The following is a 23,008-nucleotide window of genomic DNA, read 5'->3' as shown; positions in this document are numbered from 1 at the left end:
CCCTACCAGTGGAAAATGCAGTCTGTAGAGCATCTTTTCTTTACAGCACCCAGGCCGTACAGCACTGTCAGAGAAGCATCTAGTCAAAACAGCATGAAGTCAGTAGACAATTTTGTCAGTGATCACAATCTTAGAAAGATCTACCACAACAGACAGCATTAGAGAAACGTTTCAGATTTACTGTCAAATATATTATAGTAATAATAATACAGCCATTTGTAAAGCGCAAACAGCTACCTCCAAAAGGAGGTGTCCCGGCGCAGTAACAACAAGTGACAGCAAAATGGTAAAGCACCAGACATCCACCGGAATTAATCCAAGTTAAAAAGCCAAGTCTTAACTGGCTTCCTGAATAGAAATTCTGATTCGATCTGCTGCAAAGCAGACGGCAAAGAGTTCCAAAGCTTGGCCAGTCTCACCGAAAAGGATCTGCCGCCCCATTGCGCTTTCCTAACTCGTGGGGTGTCAAGTAGATTCTGATTATTGGACCGCAAAAGGCGATTCTGTTTGTAGGCACATATTCATTGTTTCAGATATCTGGTGCAGAGTCTATGGAATGACCGAAAAACTAAGGTTAAGGCCTTAAATTTAATTCTGTTGGCCACCGGTAGCCAATGAAGTTCCTTAATATGCGGAGAGATATGTTGATGCATAGGGACGTGTCTAATCAATCTTGCAGTCGCATTAGTAGTCTTTTAACCATGTAAGCAGGTACGCCGAAATAAAGGCCATTCGCATAGTTCAGTCTGGGCGTCACCGTTGAATGAACTATGGTTAGACAACAGTTTTCAAGTAACAAGTGTAAGAATTTCCTCATGTACCGCAATTTTCCAAAGAAGGAGGATGTTACTTGCTGGATTTGAGAGGAAAAGGAAAGATCGTCCTCCCATTGTGCTCCTAGATTTTTAACAGGTGGGTGGTAACCCCATTTCCTGCGGCCACCACAAATCCGAGTCTGGAGGCTTGTTGGTCCCGAAGAACCTCACTTCTGCCTTTTCGGCATTTAATTTTAATTTATTATTATTCATCCAAATTGCAACATCCTTGAGGCAACTCTTGAAACTCTTAAAGGAATCAGTCGACTGGTCTTTAGGTTTAAAGTATTTTATTGAAGCAGTGTAAGGAAGGAAACAACAAAGTACATGAAAAAGAAAAACCACAGGTGCCCTCATAATCAGTGCATACGGTACATTAGATACAGCAGAGCAAGTCTTTCGCCACAGTGGGCACCATCATGCTTGGAAACACAGCTCGCGCACCTGTGGGTGAAGACAAAAAAGAAGGGGGGGAGGGGAGGAAAGGGAAAAAGGGAAAAAGAAAAAAAAGGTGGGGAAAACAATCCCGCCCCCTATCCCACCCAGCCAACTACCCCCCAACTCCCACACCCCGTCCCCACCCCCTGTACTGTGCCGTCAACCACTCGCTCTCCCATCTTAGCAACCTATCGTGTGCCCCCGCTACCAGATGTCGTCCTAGACCAATCAAACAGGCGGGGCCGGCGGCGGTGTCAGCCGCAACAGTCTGAGATACCTAGGGCAGGTGATTTCTTTGAATTCAGAGCACAACAGGTTATGGAAAGGCGCCCACAGCTCCTCAAAAGCATCTACATCCCCTGCCACCACCAAGGACAACTTCTCCATGCCAAGGACATGCCACAACCTGTGCAGCCAACCGACAACAGTGGGGAGCGTGGTGGATCACCAGTGTATGAGTATGTTTTGTACAGCTGACCCCAAAGCTATCGCTATCTCTCTACCCCTTTTAGATCTGAGAGGGTACATCAATCCATTCGGCAATCCCAATAAGACGTAGGCAGGGAATCGGGGCAGCTCTATCCCAAAACATTTGTCAACCTCATTGAGGACCTCCTCCCAGTAAGAAGCCAGAAGGGGGCAGTCCCACAAGACATGAGTAAGCGTGCCATTCTGACCACAGTGACGCCAGCACGTCCCCGGTATTGATCTATTCATCTCATGTAGTTTCTCAGGAGTGCGGTACCAATAGGTGGAAATTTTGGTAAAGGTCTCCGTGAGCCCTGTGTGATATGCAGAGTGGCGCGCCCGGTAGGAGATGTGGTCCCATTCAGTATGACTCAGCACTCGACCAAGCTCCCGCTCCCTACCCGGGTTGTGGATGTGAAAGGGGGGGGGGCTGCAGCATCTTATACAAGTCGGAGATAAGTTTAGCGTCCGACGTGCGAGTGACTAGCCAGCGCTCGTACCCCATGATCTCCCGGTCCGCCGTCGCCCGCACTTGAGGCTGTAGCGCCCAGTGGCGCGCCTGCATGTACCGCATACGCTCCGTCTCGGGGAGGCTATAATCCCGACGTAAGTCCTGGAAGGGGACGACACCCTCCGGGCCATATAGATGAAACAGGGTGCAGCAACGGGCCGTTCGCCAATGATCGTAGGCGCCAGGCTCCATACCCGGGCCAAAGTCCGGATTGCCAATCAGCGGCATGAAGGGTGAGGGAAAGGTAGTGAGTTCATGCCTAATAGCCACCGAGTCCCACACCCGAAGCGGGACCCGCGTCACAAAGGAGGCGTAAAGGTTAGGGGGCCGATGGGCCCGTCTCAGGAAAGGCACCTCCTGTAGCGGTCTGCCTGCTACCGCCAGGTCCTGAAACAGCCAGTGTTTATCCGACTCCCACAGGCTCTACTCCACCAAATAGCGCAATTGGGCGGCCTAGAAATATTTCTGCAAATCTGGAATCCCTAGTCCTCCAGATTCAGGCGCCAGCGTAGCTATTGTCCGTTTGATCCAAGGCTTACACAAAACGTGCGATGGCTGATTGAGTCTCTGCGAGCCATCCTTTGGGGGGCTGCAGCGGGAGCGCCCTAAACAGGTACAGCACCTGAGGTAGAAGGGTCATCTTCACTGCGGCCACCCTGCCCAGCAGCGATAACGTGCCCTTATCCCACCGGGCCAATTCCTCTCTGATTTTCGTGCTCAAAGCCGTGTAATTGGCCGTGACCATCGCGGGGAGTGAGGGTGCCAAGAGGATCCCCAGATACGGGATCCAGTCCCCCGACCAGCTCAAAGGAAAAAGCCTCTGCAGGTCAGCTCTGGTGGCGCTATTCAGCGAAATATCGAGGGCAGCAGACTTCCCGAGGTTCACTTTGAAGCCCGCCACCGCGGCAAAGAGGTCCAATTCCGCGATACATGCAGACAGGGACCTCCGCGGGTCATCGAGCGTCAAAGAGGTCCAATTCCGCGATACATGCAGACAGGGACCTCCGCGGGTCATCGAGCGTCAAAATGACGTCATCCGCGTAGAGGCTGAGCGCATGGCGAAACTCTCCCATCCTGACCCCCGTGATATCGGGGTTCTGTCGGACCCTTTGAGCGAACGGCTCCATATAAAGAGCGAAGAGCAGAGGGGACAGCGGGCATCCCTGTCGCGTACCACGTTCTATTGGAAAGGGTCGGGAGCTGCCCCCATTCAACCGGACCACCGCGGACGGAAACCGGTAGCAGTTGAAAATCAGGTGTCGGAACTTCTCGCCGACCCCAAACTTGCCCAGGACCTTCTCTAGATAGGGCCAGTGCACCCTGTCGAATGCCTTTTCAGCGTCTATGGAGAGGAGCATGCGTTCCCCGGGAATCCTGGAGGCCTTCTCAAGAATATGAGTCACCCTCTTCGTGTTGTCCACTGTCTGCCTGCCAGGCACGAAGCCGGCCTGATCCGAGTCGACCATGCCCGGGAGATGGAGTGCCAGACGTGCTGCCAGTATGCCAGTGAAAACCTTCAGGTCCGTGTTTAGTAGCGAAATAGGGCGGTATGACCCGCAAGCAGTCCGGTCCTTGCCCGGCTTCGGGATCACGGAGACCGTGGCCTGGAGAAATTCAGGGGGGATGGCACCTGGCTCCGAAAATGTATTGAAAAGGCGCGTCAGCAAAGGCGCAAGTTCCTGACAGAAGGTCTTATAAAAAAGAGGGATAAAGCCATCCGGTCCCGGGGCCTTACCCGTCTTAAGCCGGGAGATCGCCGTAACCACCTCCTCGATCCGAATCTCCCGTTCCAGATACTGGGCCTGTTCCGGTGTTAACGATGGGAGCGACACCGATTCCAGATAGTCCGCCTCCGCCCGGGCGGAGGGGGGCTCGCCAGTGTAGAGGTCAGCGTAGAAGTTACGGAAAACGTCCGCAATTCGCTCGTCCTCCGTGACTGACCCTCCGGCAGGAGTAACCAGCTCTTTCACTCGGTGCTGCTGATGTTGCACCCTAAGCTTGTGCGCCAAGAGCCGGCCGCACCTGTCTCCACCGGTGTAATACTTGTGCTTCAGGCGAAGCATCGCGTACTCCGCCTGGTCAGTGTCAAGAGCAGACAAGAGTTTCCTGGTGGCCTTCAGTTGCCTCCAGACTCTGGGGGCGCCAGTTCTATGATGGACCTGTTCCAGCTCCCACACCCGCTGAGTAAGCTCGTCCCTCTTGAGCTGGCGATCCTTGTTCTCCGCCGAGGAGATAGCGATAAATTCGCCCCGGAGCACAGCCTTCAGGGCAGCCCATTGCGTCTCGCGGGAGGTGTCGTCGTTGTCGTTTACCCGCTGGAAGTCCGTTATGGCCGCGCGAATCTGTTGCACCGTCGAGCGCCTGTGCAACAGCGCGTCCCGGAGACGCCAAACCCCTCTCGGACGAGCCACCGGGGGTAGACTGAAGGTGCCCTCCACCGGCGCATGGTCGGAAAGAGAGAGGACCCCTATGTCGGCATTCGAGGCTAGTGCGAACATCGGGCCCGTCACTAGAAGATGATCCAGTCTCGCGTAGGACTTGTGTGCATGAGAGAAATAGGAATACGCGCGGGTCGCAGGGTGGAGGCGGCGCCACATGTCGTGCATATCGAGCTCCTCCAGCCGGGTTCGAACCGAGCCCGAAAGCTCTACCAACTGGTGGCGCCGTTGCACTGACCTGTCCAGAGTCGCATCAAAGACCAGATTCAAATCCCCCCCTAGCACAATGTGCCTATCAGAGGTGGACGCCACGTCTTCCAATGCCCTAAGCAAAAATTGGTCTTGATGGTCATTGGGGCCGTATATAGAGCCTACAGTTATCACCAAGCCCCCCACCTTGATCCTATATGCCAAAAGTCTCCCTTTCTGTTCCGCTACCTTCTGCAAAACCTCCCCCCTGAACCCCCTAGAGAACAAGAGCGCTACACCTGCCGTTTTAGAAGCACTGGAGGAAAAGAGCTGTGTGGGAAACTTGGGAGTGCGCATTCTGGGACAATCCTTGGCCAGCAGATGGGTCTCCTGCAATAGGCAGATGTCGGCCTGAGAGTTCTCCAACAGAGACAGGACGGCCCGCCTTTTAACCGGGTTATTCAGCCCCTTCACATTCAGAGTAACAACTTTAAGAGCCATCAAGGAGGGGAACCCCAGAAACGCACATGAAGGCGGGCAAGGCCCAGCAAACGAAACACAGAGGCCACAACAAGAAACCTCAGCACACAGCGAGAGCAAACATCCCTACGGCACAGTACAGTCCCCAAACCCCAAAATCCCCCAACTGAGTGGATCCCCCCCTGTCCCCCGAAACTTCACACCCCCAGCTCCACTCTGCCCCCAACTCCCATCCCCCCAACAAACCCCCCAACTCGAAACATTCCCCTGCAACTCCCCTTCCCACCCCCGCTTCTCAAGCCATTCAAAAAAGTCATTGTCCCAGTCCGGTCCCTATTGGACAAGGCTGTGGAGAGTCGATTAAGTGGACGTCCAGCCACCAACACCATCACCCCCGTCCCCCCCTACCCCCGGAACCCTCGCACCTGCAATGATGAAAAGCTAATGTAGACTCCCCCCGGAGTACATTCAGGCCGTCAAGGCCACATCACTGTTCGCAGTCGCTCTGGAGGCCTCTTGGATAGCGCTCGACATGTCCGCCCGGATCGTGGGCGAGTCAGGTCGCTCCGGTGGAGGGGAGCGCCTCTCCCCGATCTGCTGCCAACCATCTCGAGTGCTTCGCCTGCGGCGCGGCGCCGGGGTGTCTGCATTCGAGGCCGTGATTCCCAGTACGGCGCAGACATCCTGGAGGGACCGGAGCTGGTGCAGTGTTCCACCGGAAGATCAAGCGGAAGGGATGCCCCCAAGAATACTGCGTTTCATGCTCCCGAAGGAAGTCCGTGGCAATTTTGAAAGATTTCCTCTTCTGCAGCGTGACCGTGGATAAATCTTGATAGAAGGCCACCGGGTGATCTCTGAAGCGGAAAGGCTGCTGCCTCCGCGCCTCGCGGAGAATCCGCTCCTTCAGGGGGAAGTCCGGCAGAAAGGCCAAAATGTCCGGGGGGGGCGCCGAGGCTCTGCAAGGGCGGCCCACCCTGTGTGCCCTGTCGATACGGACTTGAAAGTCCTCCGACTCCCCCAAGATTGCACGGAAGAGGGCCTCCAGGTAGGCGGTCATGTCTTCACCCTCCTCGTTGGACGGGACGCCCCGGACCCTGATATTGTTCCGCCTGGACCGGTTTTCGAGGTCTTCGGCGTGGGCCTGCAGCTCAATCTGTTGCTCCCGCAGCCGCAGGACCTCCTGCTGCAGGTGGGTGATCTCTTCATCTCTGGAATGACCAGCCTCCTCCACAGTATTAACTCGCTCCCCCCGGAGTCCACTTCTCTCTTGACTTCCCGGACCTCTCCAGCCACCTCTTGCTTCAAAGTCTGAAAATCCTCCCTCAAGGAGCTAAACAGGATTCCAGGAACGATCGGGTCACTGGGGGCTCTCCGCCGTCAGCGCCTCTGGAATGGGCCGGGGAGCTCAGGGCGGCCTGGCTCCCCCCGCTCCGCAGGGCACCACGTCCCAACATGTACGGCAAAGTTCGGTCGCCCCTCCTCTGACCCCTGGCATTTGACATCTTGGTGAGCGGGAGTCACCGATGGCCACAGCTTGGTAAAGAGGCGCCCAAGGTCAAGGCCGCTGAGCCGGTCGAGCAGTCCGCCGTCGGTCAGAAGCACTGCAGCGCAGAGGCCCGGATCAAGGCTGGGCGGCCGGTCCGAGGTCTCCAAAATGGCCGCCCATTACAGTCAATGGGGCCAACGCCCAGGGAACGAGGCCTACCTCCGTCACGGGTCCCAATGCTATGCACGCAGTCGAAGGGCAGGCCCGCAGGGCGAGTGACAACTGGGGCCGGCTCGCCTGGGCGTGCAAGTACTCCGGAGGCGCGACTCTACTCCGCCACGGTCAGGGGTGGGCCGGAGCAACTACGTGGAGCAGGCGTTCTCGAGCCCCGGTCTTGCGTAGTAGTCGTAGGCCAGCTACGCCTCCGTCGCTGTTCTCCGCTCGGCTCCGCTCCGCCGGCAAAGGCCGCCTCAGCACCCACTCGATCGCTGCAGCGCAGGTTCTCCGACAGGCCACTCGCAGTCTCCGGATCACGCCGCCGGGACCCCAAGCCTGAAGGTCTCGCGGCTCTTGGGTTTCCCACAAGTCGCTCAGCGGGCGCCGTTTCTGGCGGTATCCGGCCGGAATCACCACTGCGGCGGGACACCTGGGGCTCGCCGACTGCTCCACACCACCGCGGGGATCACCAGGTGTGGTTACCGCTCGATCCGGGGGGGATCAGCGGATATAAGCGGTGCAGGGTTCCAGGGGCTCGGGAGCTCTCGGCGAGTGCGTCCTCTCAGCCCGCCATCTTGGCCACGCCCCCTCGACTGGTCTTTAAAAGGGAACACCAGATGGGTGTCATCGGCATACGATATTGCCTTCACCCCCAAGTTGGCAATGAGTGAAAACAAGGGTGCCAAATAGATGTTGAACAGCAGTGGGCTTAAAACTGATCCTTGGGGCACCCCCACACCACAAGCGCTTCTGCTCAGACTGATATGGTTGTAAAGCAACCCTTAGAGTCAGCTTGTGGAGGAATGACCTCACCCACTCAAGGACGGTTCCCCTAATGCTGGAGGCGTCGAATCAATATATCATGGTCTACCATATCAAATGCGGCAGATAGACCCAGGAGCACCAGCATAGCTGATGCCCCCGAATCTACCGCCAACCTCACTGATTCCGCCACCTCTAAGAGGACCGTCTCTGTGCTAAAACTGGCACGGAAGCCAGATTGAGTGTCATGTAAAATGTTATTGCTCTCAACGAATTTAGTCAATTGTCGCTGGACAACCTTTTCCAGCATCTTGGCTGGCTCCAGCAATAAAGAGATGGGTCTGTAGTTAGATAGCACCCCAGAATCAACATTTGTTTTTTTCTTCAGAGGCAGAAGTGAGGCATGCTTTCATAAATCAGGGAAGATGCCAGAACCAAGAGAGGTGTTCCATATATGTAATAACACATGAACAGCAGTGTCTAATTCCTTCCATAGTTTGGGGGGTGGGGGGAATGGGTCCCCTGGATAACCTGACCTGCACGTCAGCATTTCTGCCAATGCCTCCTGCTGAGAAATAAGGGTGAAGCAAGATAAAAAAAGAATACGGGTCTCTCCTCTCTCTGACCGCTGTTTTGATTGTTTCTACTACATCTGTGAAAGAGCCACACAAATTTTATTGTCAAAAAAGTCAGTGAGTTCCTCACATAGTAAGTGCGACGGCTGTGTGTTAATCACTAGTTCCTGGGGTTTAAGGAAGGAATTAACCACCTTAAACAGTTCTTTGCCTGGTTTGTCCGAGTTATTAATCTGTGTAGCTATATAATCCCTTCTAGCCACCTTAATTGATCTGTGCAGCTCTTTCAAGGAGGTTTTATATACCAGCTTAGCAGCAACAGTGTAATCAACCCTCCACTGGCGCTCTAAGCATTTACAGCTGCTTTTCAGTGTCCTAAGGGACTCCAAAAACCATGGAGCGGAATTAGATTTTCTCAGTGACTTGGAAAGTCTGGCACGAGCAGAAGACACTACTGCTGCCGCGATTCACTTGTCTAATGCCAATGCATCGGCATTAGGGTCCTCCGACAGTCCAGGGGCTTTTCTGCAAGACAGGCCCTAAGAACTCCTCAGTCATATATTTCCAACTCCGTTTTAAAAAGGAATGGGAACTTGCATGTGCCAATGATATTCCTAAACTAAAGGAAAAGGATATAAGGCAGTGGTCTGTCCAGCCCAACTGTCTAGTGCTGTCCATATTTAGATTCTGGATATTGGAAAAGACCAAATGGAGGGTATGTCCTGCTTTATTTGTGGGACCTATGACATGTTGAGTCAGATTGGCCCCCGTAAGAGAAGACACAAGTTGCCAAGCCTGGGTGCAATTGCCGTTGTCTACATGGAGATTAAAATCCCCTAAAACCGTATAATTAGAGACAAAAATTGATTTCTGTGCCACAAAATTAAAAAAAATCCAGCAGTATACCTGGACTGCAGTCTGGAGGTCTGTAAACCAGTAGACCAGCAAAATAGGAAGTCGGGCCGACCTTAATATAAAAATTGAGCCTTTCAATCTTATCCATATTAACCAACACTGAGGAGGCTAATTCCCAGGAGTCCTTTAAAATAATAGCGGCTCCTCCTCCTCTTTTACCCCCATCCCTGTTTGGGCAGCAAATTTTAAAACCCTGAGGAATGGCTAGTGCCACCTCTGCCATGGAGTCTTCCTTCAGCCATGTTTCAGTCAGAAATACAACCTCACACTCATTTTCCTCAAGGAATAGCCATATATCCTGTGCGTGTTTTACCAATGATCTACAATTAATGAGGCATTAGCCATATGAACTTAATTGCATGGGGGGCTTATTATGGTCATTCCTTGTTTACTATGTACAATGACTTCATATGGGGGTTTATTTAGGGAGCAACTGAGCACCACATATATTGGAAACTATATGTACAATGATTTAAATCAAATTCTGTGTTTCAATGCACTTAAATGGGACATTCTCAAACATGTTTATATAGACAATATGCAAGGGCTTTAGCTCTTTCAACAAAGTAGTTTGAAGCTCATAAGTTTAGGCTGCTTCAGCCTCGCACGCCAGAATCTCTCTTCTCAAAAAAGCTGTATTTGAAAAATTCTGTTTCAAATTTGAGTTTATTGCTTCTACATTGAAAAAAACCCAAATAGCAAAGACAATCTAGTAAATACAATTTTACAAACATGGGACACAGCATACCTATACAAAAATCTAACTTTACATACATTATAACATGGATTAATATAATGCCATGTACATATTTCTGAGAATAGCCCCTAAATACAAAATCTAAAATACAGGCAGTCACAAATCTGTTAAGCCAATGAATATTTACGTTACGGGGTCATTTACTATAAGAACTAACTACCTGAAAGGTACGAAACGTGCATCCTATTGCTTTTTTGGTACAGAATCTTGAAATGTGCTCCTTCTATTACAATGCATGTATCCCCTCTTTAGATCTTTCTTAAAGAATCGTACTCTATTACCATGACGCGAATGTAAAAGACACATTATATGGGTGAATGATTCAGCTTCTTAACAAAAAATTTGATACATTTTGCTATATTTAATATTTTCATAATCCCACCACAAAGTTGTTAAACCTAACACATCTAGGTGGCTGATGTTAGGGACTGATGACAAGTCAGGTTGAATAAATTAACGCACGCTTGAGTTATTATAAGTGGATAACCTTTTCCACACCCAGATTTACCAGGTGTGGAAGAATCGGGCACATTTTCCAGCTCAAAAATCGCCTGAGACTTTAGCTGCAGAAGTAGTCAAGACTTATGCTGTGTTTTTTTTATCACAGAGGGAGCATACAATGCTACCCCCTTATAAAAAACACACTTCTCCTTCCCTACTCTCCCTGCACCCCCCCTCAATCACCCACCACCCCACGCCCAGGCTCCCGCATATGTTCACCACCTGGTCAGAGCAGGTGGTACAAGTATGCAGTAAAACTGCATGGAATAGTGGATTCCATGTAGTTTTATGGCCAGTAAAATCGTCCCACATGGTAATTCCTTATTCCGTGGGGTTTTAATTGCAATTGCAAGTAATCTAATCAGTGAACTCACATTTAATTTTACTGTGCAATAAAATCACTCAAGTACTGTGAAACTCATAATTAGGGCCTAAGTGTCTCAAATGGTAGTGCTAATAGTCATGGTGACTCTTAGGCAGCATTGTCACAATTACGTTACGTAATTAGGGGCTCATGTCCGAGGCATTCATCCCTACAACTCCTTACATTTCTTCCATGTGCTCAATGTTGTAACGTCCTCAATATAACTGATAATGGCAGTGTTAGAAATGGGGGTCTCTAGTTGGTAGAGGTAGGTACCTTTGTCCAAATAGGGACCCTTGCTTCTAGTCAGGGTAAGGGGGATACCCACTTTAGATAAACCCTGCTCACCCCCTGGGGACTTATCCCAAAGGCAATCTGTAAAGTATTTGTACTCAAAATGCACATTATTAAAATGAGGACACCACAAATGGACACCACACAAGCTTAGAAAAAATAAAGTATCTTTATCTATACTCAACAAGACCAAAATTACCAAAATCCAACATACGGGTAATAAGAATACGACTTTTCAAAGGTTTCAAGCAACTGAGTCCATAGAAAACTATGGATGCATGGTCCTTTTCCCTGCTTACTTCCCTAGACAGCTGAGACCTAGCTACTTTTGTATGATGCCCGGTGGAGCTACCTCACGATCTATAGGGGAGATTGACTTTGGGCTCCCTCGTTTTGACTATCACCTACCCAGCCGGACTTCGGGCAAATGCTCCCGCGTCTCTCCTGATCTTATCTTCCCCCAACCCTCTCCCCTCTCCGCTCCTACTCTTTACAGCTTCTGTCCTCTGCCCTCACCTGCCCCTGCCCTTTGTCCCCACCCTGTTTTTCTGTGAACCTCTTCCCTCGACACTTGAGATCGAACTATTTTGTCCAATGCCCGATGGAGCTACCTGGTTTAGCTATTGGGGAGATGGGCTTTGGATTCCCTCCCTGGTCGTCACCTACCCAGTTGGTCTTTAGACAGACTTCCGTTCGTCTCTACGGTTCTCTCTTCCCTTATCCTCACTTTCTGACCTCCCCTACCCCCCAACTACTTTTCTCTCTCCATTCTCTCCTCTCCTAATGTATTGCTGATTGTTTGATGTAATGTGTAATTGTTGATCTTTTTCTGTTATATTGTTGAACCACATTGTTGCATTTCTTTTCGTCTCTCCTGTCGTCTTCTACCGCATCCTCCCTCTATCTATGTATCTCCTTCTCTCCTCTCTCAATGTATTGAGACTGAACTATTTTGTCTGATGCCCGATGGAGCTACCTGGTTTATGTATAGGGGAGATGGACCGTGGATTCCCTCCTTGGTCGTCTCCTACCCAGTCGGTCTTTAGACAGACTTCTTTTCGTCTCTCCGTATTGTCTCTTCCCTTATCCTCCCTTTCTCACCTCCCCTGCCCCTCCACTACTTTTCTCTCTCCTCTCCTAATTGTATTGCCTATTTTTGATGTATTGTGTAATTTGTTGAACTTTTTCTGTTACATTGTTGATTCTCATGTGAAGCTCTCTGATACCTTCAGGTCTAGCCAGCGCTATACAAAACTCTTTAAATAAAAATAAAAATAAATAAATGAGTTCCCGAGTTTTTGGGGAGGCGATGCAACAGTTCTGCTGCACGCAGGAGAATTAATATGTCTAATCCGTACTGTATGGGGAAGTGATGAGTCGACTCCAAGATGGGTGATGCGTTGGGAAAACTTGCTGTACAGTTGCGAAGCGCGGAAAACTGGGATGCGCCGGGATCGCTGCGGTGGCAACAAGCGGCACTGTGTTGGTTTCTTCAGCCGCGATCCCACGATGCGCCATTTCTTGCAGGCACGTCAGGTGCTGTGTCGTCTCGGCAGTGGCGCAGCGATGCGTTGGGAAAAACAGCCACATGAAGAGCGATGCATCGATTTCTTCAGGTTTCTTCCAGCTCCCAACAGCAGGAACAGCCTCTAGAGGCCCACAACTGGAAATGGCACCCCCTGGCAGGTCAGAACTCTCAGCAGCAGAGTTCAGGGGAGCTAGGGGTGAAGTCTTTGTGTCCCTGAAACTTCAGAACAGGAGGCCAGCACACAAAGGCCCTTGGAGGTCTTCTTCAAGAAGGTTCACAGGAAAGTTCCAGTCTTTGTCCTTTCCTTGGCAGAAACAGCAACTGCAGGCCAACCCCACACAGAAAAGGGGAAGTACTTCTCCTCACAGCTCTTCTCCTTGGCAAAGTTTCCTCTTGAGACCAGAAGTGATCTAAAGTTCTGGGGTTTAAGGTCTAGTACTAATACCCAATTTTGCCTTTGTTCTCTTTGTGCAAGGGACTCTGAGCCCAGTCCAAACCAGTTCGGTCCTCACGGGTGCAGTATGACCACAAGGGGTGGAGACAGCATTGTGCAAGGGAGACAGGCCCTACCCTGGTGCAAGGAAATCTCCTCCTACTACTCTAAATGCAGCCAAGCCCCATTCAGCTCAGCTCTGAGTCATCCAGGAAGGGCCAGGCACACCTCAACCCCCGCCCCCCAGTGGCTGTACACAGTGAATGCACATCCCCAGCCCCTGTCACTCCAAAACCAGACAGTCGATAAACAAACAGATAGAATGGTTAAATACGAAAATGCCTACTTTCTGAACGTACAATTTTCAAAACACAATTTAAAAACCATCTTTACTAAAAGATGTGTTATTAAATTCTGAGTTCAGAGAGCCTAAACTTTTTTTTCTATCTTGTAGGAGGTTACAAAGTATCTCCCATTTTATCCTACGAGGCAGATAGCCTTTCAATAGTGAAAAACGAAATTGGTAGGATTTCCCTAACAGGACATGTCAGACACACCAGTACATGTCCTACCTGTCATATACACTGCACCCTGCCCATAGGGGTACTTTGGGCCTACCATAGGGGAGCCTTACATGTAAGAAAAGGGAAGGTTAGTGCCTGGCAAGTAGGTGTACTTGCCAGGGCGACATGGCAGTTTAAACCTGTGCACATACACTGTAATGGCAGGTCTGAAATACTTTTTCAGGGCGACTCATGTGGGTGGCACAATCAGTGCTGCAAGCCCACTAGTAGCATTTGATTTACAGGCCCTGGCACACTCAGTGCACTTTACTAGGGACTTACCAGTAAATCGTATATGCCAATCAAGGAGAACCAGTTGTAATAACATTTTACACAGAGACCTGGCCATATGCAAATCAGTCTTGACCCAGTGCCTCATGAGAACAGTCCAGCCCGAACTGCCAAGCCAGGTCCCCCCCTGGACCGGAAACAAGCATCCTAGTACCGGTTTCAGGGTTTCACTCCTCTTCAGCCAGGTTATCTTGATTCCAGTGGCACATTGAGCCCAGGACCCACGTTTGGGCATACCTGGCGCACTTAGGGCGAGAATGCAAAAGACACACAATTGATGAACGGAATGCAGAACAAATCAAAACATTCACCTCAGTCAAGAGATCTGGGTTAAATCCATCATTCTTTTGCTCACCATGCCACCCCAGTTTAGACGTGGCCATATGCAAATCAGTCTTGACCCAGTGCCTCATGGGAACAGTCCAGCCCGAACTGCCAAGCCAGGTCCTCCCTGGACCAGAAACAAGCATCCTAGGACCGGCTTCGGGGTTTCCCCCTCTTCAGCCAGGGTAGCTTGATTCCAGAGGCACAGTGAGCCCGAAACCGGTCCTAGGATGCTTGTTTCCAGTCCTGGGAGGACCTGGCCTAGCAGTTCGAGCTGGACTGTTCCCATTGGGCGCAGGGCCAAGACTAATTTGCATATGGTTGGGTCTAAACTGGAATGGCATGGTGAGCAAAACAACGATGCATTTAGGCCCAGATCTCTGTACTGGGGTGAATGTATGACATTGTTCTGCATTCTGTCCGTCAATTGTTCTTTTTGCGATTATAAAATAGCATAATTTTGTCAACGATTTTAAAATAAAATATCAAAGTGTTCCATCATATAGTATTAAAATTACTGTTCAAGGTTCCATCACACACCACACATGCATTCCTCAAAGATAGAGGTTTTTCTTGAGTAAGACATAGGTTTCACTGATAATCCTTCACATTTGTTGCTAAACATATTTTTTGCTCTACAAATTGATAGCAATTGATCAGGCAAACTACTCACTTGAGTCTGCCTGGGATGTGTATTGGAAATTATAATGCCCAAATAACTATAGTGCCTTACCTTTTCTAGCACTGATAACCCACATGTATCTCCTTCTTCCTCTAACAAACCTCAAAATCTTAGTTTTATTTATATTAATATTTAAATACTTTCAGAGTGAAAACATGAGGTTGTTTATCAGTCTCTTTAGACCAAAGGACATCTCATCAAAAATAATCAAGTCGTCTGCGTACATCAGAACTGTGAACATTAATGAGCCCAACTTTGGAGGATATCAATTGGTGGATGTTAAGTAGGTCAACAATAGAAAGATGAAAGAGTGCTGAGGCAAGAACACAGCCCTCCTTCAGGCCATTTTCAGGTATTGTTCTACTAATGCTGGCCCAAGCTCTGATTGTTTGCTCTTTGACTCAAGTAATGGTGAAGAATGCTATTATTCAGGTCTGTACATTCAAGGCACAAATACCATCTGATGTATGAGCTGCATGTCACGGGAAAGAGAGATCTTTTACCTGCACTTCCTTCAGAAGTTTGGACACTTGAATGAAGTTAAGCCTTGTGTCGATGGGACAGTAGACACATTTCATGGCCAGGGGTTGATATGGAGCAAGTGCATCCAAATAGGAGAAGTCAGGCTCTGCAATGGAAAAATAATAATAATGGGTCATTTATTTTAATATTGCTGACACCAAGTAGTAAACAAAAATCAAAACACAATTGAAGACCCTTTTATGTATACAGTTTGTCATTTTGAACATTCACAAGATGGGCGTGAGGCAAAAAAAACTGTATAATGTGAAAATGAAAAACCAAAAATGAAAAAAAAAAACAGAGAGAAAAAATGAAGAAACTTGAGAACATCAAATTGTAAAGGGTAAACAATAACAAGTACATAAAATTGTAAACACGTATTCTTTGCTGTACTGTTCAAATAGAAAAGGTTCACTCATTGGGTTATGGTAAGGATTAAGGTTAAGGTCATGATCAAGTTAATACTTATTGTTTTTCATCATTTTGATATTCGTTTCAATTGTTTCTTCATTATTATCAATACAAAGCTACATTTTTTACTTCTCTTTATGAGTTAGTCAGCATATCTCCTAATCAGAGCATTTTTCACTTTTACACAGATCCCCAAACACATCATGGAACCTCTGCTCTGGCACATTTATTCTATAAAAATAAAATTCTAAGTCTTAGGTAAAAGACACAAACATCCTAAGGAAGTTCGTCACCATTAAGAAAAATATATTGTAGCAAGCATTTCTTTTGATAGGAATGGCTACATTTCTGGAATGTAGTACCCTGCAGGATGCAGTCAGTCCGGAAGTAGATGCACGGACATCATAGTAAAGCATTAAAAGGTAGCTGTCTTGAGACAATAAACTTGATGAGTTGGAGGAGAGGTCCATGCTCAGATAGATTAAAAAGGATGGTCATCAAGTGGGAAGAGGTCGCAGAAAGATAACACTAATCATTCAATAAAACAAATTGCCAAGGATTCTCCTGATGTAGTGTATGTACTTGGGGCAGAAAGCGTGCAGCAATACATTTAAAGTCAGGGCTTGCTCAGTAGAAAGCTTGTAACTTCCCAAACAGGCCATAACCATAGCAAACCTAGACATCACGTCAGGATTATAAGTGGTAACAACAACAGGACAGGCTTGAAGGATTTAAAGTTCTTTGTCTGCTATCAGATGGTATTTTTCCATGCTAATATGGTTAATACAACAGAAGCAAACGCCATAAAATCACTATAAAATTATTGTCCTCTGTGTATTTCTGCCAGTCTTTAAGGTCTTGAATGTTTCTAAGTAAAGAAAGTATAACAGAAGTCTAGGCATGTTGCTGATGAGATTCAGCTAAATCCATCTGAAGGTAATGTTACTCCAACGAAGCAAACTGACGGAACATGCCTTGCTTAGGCATATTAGACACATACACCTGCTGCCCTGTAAAGTCTTTATTTCCAGGGTGTTGTGGAAAGGCCAACCTGAATCCGAGCATCATCTTCAAACACTCTACACTTAGCACCATCCAAGACCTTCCACCATTATATGAGATGGTGACTCAAGTATTACAGGAGTACCTGGCATCTGTTTCGGTAACCAAACCCTGGTCTACTTTTTGGCAATCATGTGTGTGAACTTCATCTCATTGACCTCCTCTTTGACTCAGACTGAATACTTTGAGTATCTTCCCTGAAAATGCATTTGCAACAGATTATAAAATAGTTTCAAAAGTCATTAACATAACTCATCTATTAAAATGAACAGAATGTTGATGAAAATATAGGTGTGTTCAGATATTCATGCACTTATCTCTGGGATTGGTTTTGTATTAGTCATAAATTTATGAAACATGCAGTCTGGGTGGGGGGGGGGGGGGGGGGTGTTGCATTGTCAACCCTCAACTTACTTCATCAAAAGAAGAGGGAGGTAGATCAAAAGAAGAGGGAGGTAGAGGTCAGAAAAACAGAGGACTCAGCCCCCTATGGGTACTGTAGTAACCAAAAAGAGTCCGTCGGTTTCATTGGACTATCATTCCACGCTTTATGTTCAATAGAAAACAGAAAGTTTTCTTAAAAGAACCCTCACCCACCAGGGTTTCCCCTTGGTGGCATGCCTCATCATAGGGTTCTTCCCATCCCGCTGAAGAACGGAGCATGCTATGACTGATGAATATGTGGGAGCACTTTGATCATATACTATGAAGTATGGAGAGATTGAGAGTGGGAGGGTCTTATCTAGTGAGGAAAAAGGGGTTAAAAATACCTGGCTGGAGGCATGGCCAAGATGGCGGAGTGAGGAGACGCTTTCGCCCGGAGCTCCCGACCCGATCCGGGCCCTGAGCCTTCTGAATAGCTTGTTCTCCCCCCATCGGCATAAAACCGATTGGGAACGGTGCGGGAACCGGTCAGGCTGTGCTAGACCCGAAGTGCGGCTCTGGAGTGGCCGGGGGCCCGTAGTCCGGACTCCGGCACGGAGCAACGCCAAGACCGGAAGCATAGACGGATGGCGGCCTAGCCGGGGTCGAGCAGAGCTCTGTCTCCGAAGCTCGCAGAAGTCAACGGTGGTACAGTGGAAGGAAGTAGGGGGCACACCTGGGTGCCGCGACGGTGCTGGGAGGCCCTGGGAAGCGCCTGCTGCCCTCAGGAACGACCCGCCCCTGGTGGTCGGTCCCATCGCAAATCGAGGCCGCGGCTGCGGCCTAGTTGACCGGAGGCCCTGCAGGCCGGAAGGGTGGTGTCGTTGGAAGCGTAGGCGGAATAAGGGCCGCCGCGACGAGGATTGGAACCGGGACCCTCCAAAGACTGCACCGGAGGTGTCGGCTCCTGAGCGACTGAGCCTGGGGACGAACAGTGAGACGCCCGGAGGCTGCGCCATCACCGGAAGTGGAGCAACAACCTGCAGAGGCGCGAAGAGCCGCCATAGTTGCTTTTGGGAGTAGTGACGAAACTGGCGGATTTCGGTGGTGCGCGGTGCCCTTGAGAACTGCGCCGCGGATGGTCTGCTTGCCGTGGACAATAGCAGCGGTCGCCGAAGGAAGAGCTAGGTGCTAGGACTTAGATTGCACAGGTCACGGGAGGGTCCCTGCACTTGCTCGCTGTGCGGCCGAGGGCGGATGGTGGTTCCCGGGCCACAGAGGATATTCCCAGAACCCGGGGGTTCGGGAGGAGCACCTCGCGGCAGAGTCATCAAAGCAAGAAGAGGCAGGTGGGACCGAAGCCCGGGTGTCTGGCCGGGGCGGTGCCCGTACTTGGCGGAGCGGCCTTGAGGAGAAGATGGCGAGCCAGAAGGGCAATAAACGGAACGACCGCACGCTCCCCGAGATGCTGGGCAGGTCTCAGACTAGCGGAGACAGAAACGAACCGTCGCCGAACGCGGCGAGTGGCTCCCACACAGCAGGAGGCGGTGAACCACCGGTCACCAGATCCTTCCTGGAGTCACTTTTTGGCACACTAAGAGACGATTTTCAAACGCTGAAACAGGAGGTGGCCGGGGAAGTCCGCCAAATCCGGAGAGAGGTGGACGGTCTAGGTGAGAGGGTGGCCACGGTGGAAAGCTCTACACAGAGACAGGACGAGGAAATCACGCAGATCCAACAAGAAGTGTTGCGATTGAGGGACCAGCAGATGGACCTCCAGGCCCATAATGAAGACCTGGAAAACCGCTCTCGGCGGAATAACATAAGGGTCCGGGGAGTGCCGTCGACGGAAGAGGGAACGGATGTGGCGGAATACCTAAGAGAGCTCTTCAGAGATATATTGGGTGAAGCGGCGGACTTTCCGGTACGGATTGATAGAGCTCACCGAGTGGGCCCTCAGAGGCGCGCAGCAGCCCTACCTCCGGACATATTGGCCTTTCTTCCTGATTTTCCACTGAAAGAACGGATCATGGCGGAGGCCCGGAAAAAACCCTCGATGACGTTTCGAGGACACCCCGTGGCCTTATATCAGGACCTATCTGTGATCACCCTCCAAAAGCGGAAAGCGTTCAAAATCGCAACAGACTTCTTGAAACAGCATGAAACGCCTTATTCCTGGGGTCATCCTTTCCGCCTTATTTTCAGGTGGAACGGTGTGTTACATCAATTAAGGTCCCTACAGGACACGTGCGAAGTGCTGGGGATCACCGCGGAGGAGGAGGTCTTAGCCACGCCACGCAGGAGATGCGCCACAGAGGACGGGTGGCGCAGGGTCTCGAGGCGCAGAACGTCAGCGGCATCCCTGCGTCCGAGCTCGCCTACCATCAGGGCTGATATGGCGAGCGCCATCCAAGAAGCCTCCAGAGACGCCGTGGTGCACGATGGTGTCGCGCTTACAGCGTAAGACTGCTACGGGGGGAGAACGACTTTGCATTACTGTTCTTGCTGGCTAAGGGCCATGGAGGGTGGGGAGGGAGCAGAGGGGGGGGAAGGGTGTGGCTGGACGTCCACTACGATACGTTACCACGGACTTGTCCGAACAGGACATGGCTGGGACAATTTTTCTGAGGGTGTTGGGGGTTTGGTTGTTTGGGGGGGGGGGAAGGGGTGGAGGGGAGGTGAGGAACCAAAGGGGGTTTGGGAGAGGGAGAGTTGGGGAGTTGGGGGACAGGGGAGTTGGGGGACAGGGGTGTTGGGAGTTGGGTAGGGGGAAGGGTGGGTACAGTCCGTTCAGTATTCTTGATGAAGCCACGATGCCCCAATGGGGAGCAAGTGACAGCTGTGGCCCACGGACCCTCCCTCACTGTAAAGGATCCAATGCTTGTCTCGTTCTGTTCTGATTCTCCATGGCGACCCTTAAGGTAGTGACCCTTAATGTTAAGGGGCTTAATAAGCCTGTCAAGAGGAGGCTGACATATGTCTTCTACAGGGGACCCATTTTCTTGCGCGGGACTGCCATAGATTACGATCCCGCACATTTCCCACGCAATTCTTTTCTTCGTCCATCACCAAGACGGCTGGGGTGGCGATATTGGTGTTAACTCCTTTAGGGGGGAGGTACTACACAAGTTTGCAGAGCAGAAGGGGAGACTCTTAGCGCATAGATTCAAACTAGGGACCCTGACATTTACCATCGGGACGATTTACTGTCCGAATGAACATCAGGATAGCTTCTTTCCATTAGCATTGGTGGACATAACAGCATCCCCGGACAGGCACATAATTTTGGGTGGAGATCTGAATATGGTGGTTGACTCGGCTGTGGATAGGTCGGCCCAGCGTTCCCCACAGACAGGGGAAATGTTACAAATAGTTAAATCCCAACTGGTGGACTTGGATCTTCACGATCTCTGGCGCCACTTGCACCCCACGGATCGAGACTACTCCTTCTACTCTCATGCACACAAAACATATGCCAGGCTGGATCACCTCATAGTTAACGGCCCAGTCCGTGATCTAGCTACGACGTCGGAGGTGGGGATCATCTCTCTATCTGATCACCCGCTGGTCTCGGGGAGTTTCTCTCTGCCGGCGGATCGGGCCCCCGTGGGGTTTGGCGCCTCAGAGACGCTATTTTACATAAGAAACCAGTAGTGCAAAGGGTTACGGCGGCGATTAGGGACTTCCAAACGCATAATGACAACACAGACACCTCGGTGGCGACGCAGTAAGCCGCACTTAAGGCAGTGGTCAGAGGGGAATTCATCCCGGTCTCCTCGGCGGAGAACAGGGAACGGAGACAGAAACGGGACGAGCTCACGCAAAAAGTCAGCGAACTGGAAGAGGTGCACCGCCGTACAGGGGCCCCCAGGATTTGGAAACAGCTGAAGGCAGTGAGGAAGCTCCTGTCATCCCTGGACATGGATAGGGCGGAATATGCAGCACTACGACTGAAACACGCTTATTACACGGGGGAGACAGGTGTGGCCGCCTTCTGGCGAACAAACTCAGGGTGGCCCACGAACGCCATCGGGTGAAGGAGATTGCGGCGGGGAATGACGGGCTGGTCGCAGAGGATGTTCAGATAGCCGAGGCCTTCCGTCAATTTTATGCGGAATTATACACTGGGGAGAGCCTGATGGAGCAGGAGTCGGAGGACTACCTGGACTCAGTCACCCTTCCGTCCCTAGAAACATCTCAGCCGGAATATCTCGAAAGGGATATACGGGTTGAGGAGGTGATTGCTGCCATCTCCAGGCTTAAACATGGCAAGGCCCCTGGCCCGGACGGCTACACAGCGCTCTTCTACAGGACGTTCAGCGCCACGTTGGCCCCTATACTGACTAAATTTTTTAATTCCTTCTCCGAGCCAGGGGCGATCCCGCCGGATCTCCTGCAGGCCACAGTATCGGTCATACCTAAACCAGGGAAGGACCGAACCCAATGCAGCTCGGACCGCCCGATCTCTCTTTTGAACGGGGATTTAAAACTTTATACGGGAATTCTGGCGGCACGCCTAGCGCTCCATTTGCCAGGTCTGGTGGAGTCGGACCAGGCGGGCTTTGTTCCCGGGAGACAGACGGTGGATAACACCAAGAGGGTAGTACATATTCTGGAGAAGGCTTCCCGGAGAAAGAATGCTCCTATCGGTTGATACTGAAAAGGCGTTTGACCGGGTGCACTGGCCTTATTTGTAACGGGTTATGGCGAAGATGGGCATAGGTGAAAAATTCCGCACCCTGGTTTTTAATTGCTATCGGTTCCCGTCGGCGGTGGTGCGGGTAAATGGCTGAAGCTCTCAAAGGTTTTGCATTGAGCGGGGCACCAGACAGGGCTGCCCACTGTCCCCACTCCTTTTCGCTATGTACATGGAGCCCTTCGCCCAGAGAATACGGCAGAACTCGGACGCGATTGGAGTGAGGATGGGGGAATATATTCACACGGTTAGCCTCTATGCGGACGACGTGATTCTGACCTTAGAGGAGCCGAGGCGTGCTCTGCCTGCGTGCATTGACGAATTGGAAGCTTTTTCACGGGTGGCTGGATTCTAAATGAATATGGTGAAATCAACGGCACTGGACATCTCCCTGACTCCTGCAACACGACGGGAGTTGCAGGGCCTCTTCCCCATGCACGGGTCGGCCCATCAGGTCCAGTACTTGGGTATCCTGTTGGCACCTACATTGCAGGACATGGTGACAGCCAATTATACGGCTTTGACTAGAAAGATTAAGGAGGAACTGGGGAGATGGAGTAAGGGCTTGATATCGTGGCTTGGGAGAGTGGCAGCGATTAAAATGACGGTCCTCCCACAGATCTTATATCTATTCCGGGCCCTACCGTTGCAGCCGCCTAAAGGCTGGCTCCAGCAGACACAGTTGGGGCTGTCCCATTTTATTTGGCAAGGCCGCAAGCCTAGGATGAGGAGGGTTCTCTCCATGTTGGCACCGGTATCGGGGGAACTGGGGGTCCCAGATTTGCGCAAATATTTTCAAGCGGCGCAGCTGAGATACCTGGTCGAATGGAGCCGATGGGAGTCGGACAAGCACTGGTTGTTCCAAGATCAGGCAGTGGCGGGCCGCCCCTTACAAGAGGTGCCCTTTCTGCGCAGGGCTCATCG

At 50.5% G+C, this 23,008-nt stretch overlaps 1 protein-coding gene across 2 annotated transcripts in view; it reads right to left on the bottom strand.

Annotated features, from left to right (window-relative positions):
- The window catches only part of INTS9 (integrator complex subunit 9), a 508,494-nt gene that overhangs the window by 60,171 nt on the left and 425,315 nt on the right, over positions 1-23,008 (bottom strand). For both annotated transcript variants that reach the window (XM_086928012.1, XM_086928014.1), the window contains exon 13: positions 15,534-15,658. In XM_086928012.1, coding sequence (XP_086784138.1) covers positions 15,534-15,658 — 125 coding nt within the window. The remainder of the gene's footprint in view (positions 1-15,533; positions 15,659-23,008) is intronic.

Source organism: Lissotriton vulgaris, chromosome 6, assembly GCF_964263255.1.
Source record: "Lissotriton vulgaris chromosome 6, aLisVul1.2, whole genome shotgun sequence".
Taxonomy (NCBI): Eukaryota; Metazoa; Chordata; class Amphibia; order Caudata; family Salamandridae; genus Lissotriton; species Lissotriton vulgaris.
This window is presented reverse-complemented; position numbering and strand designations above follow the sequence as displayed.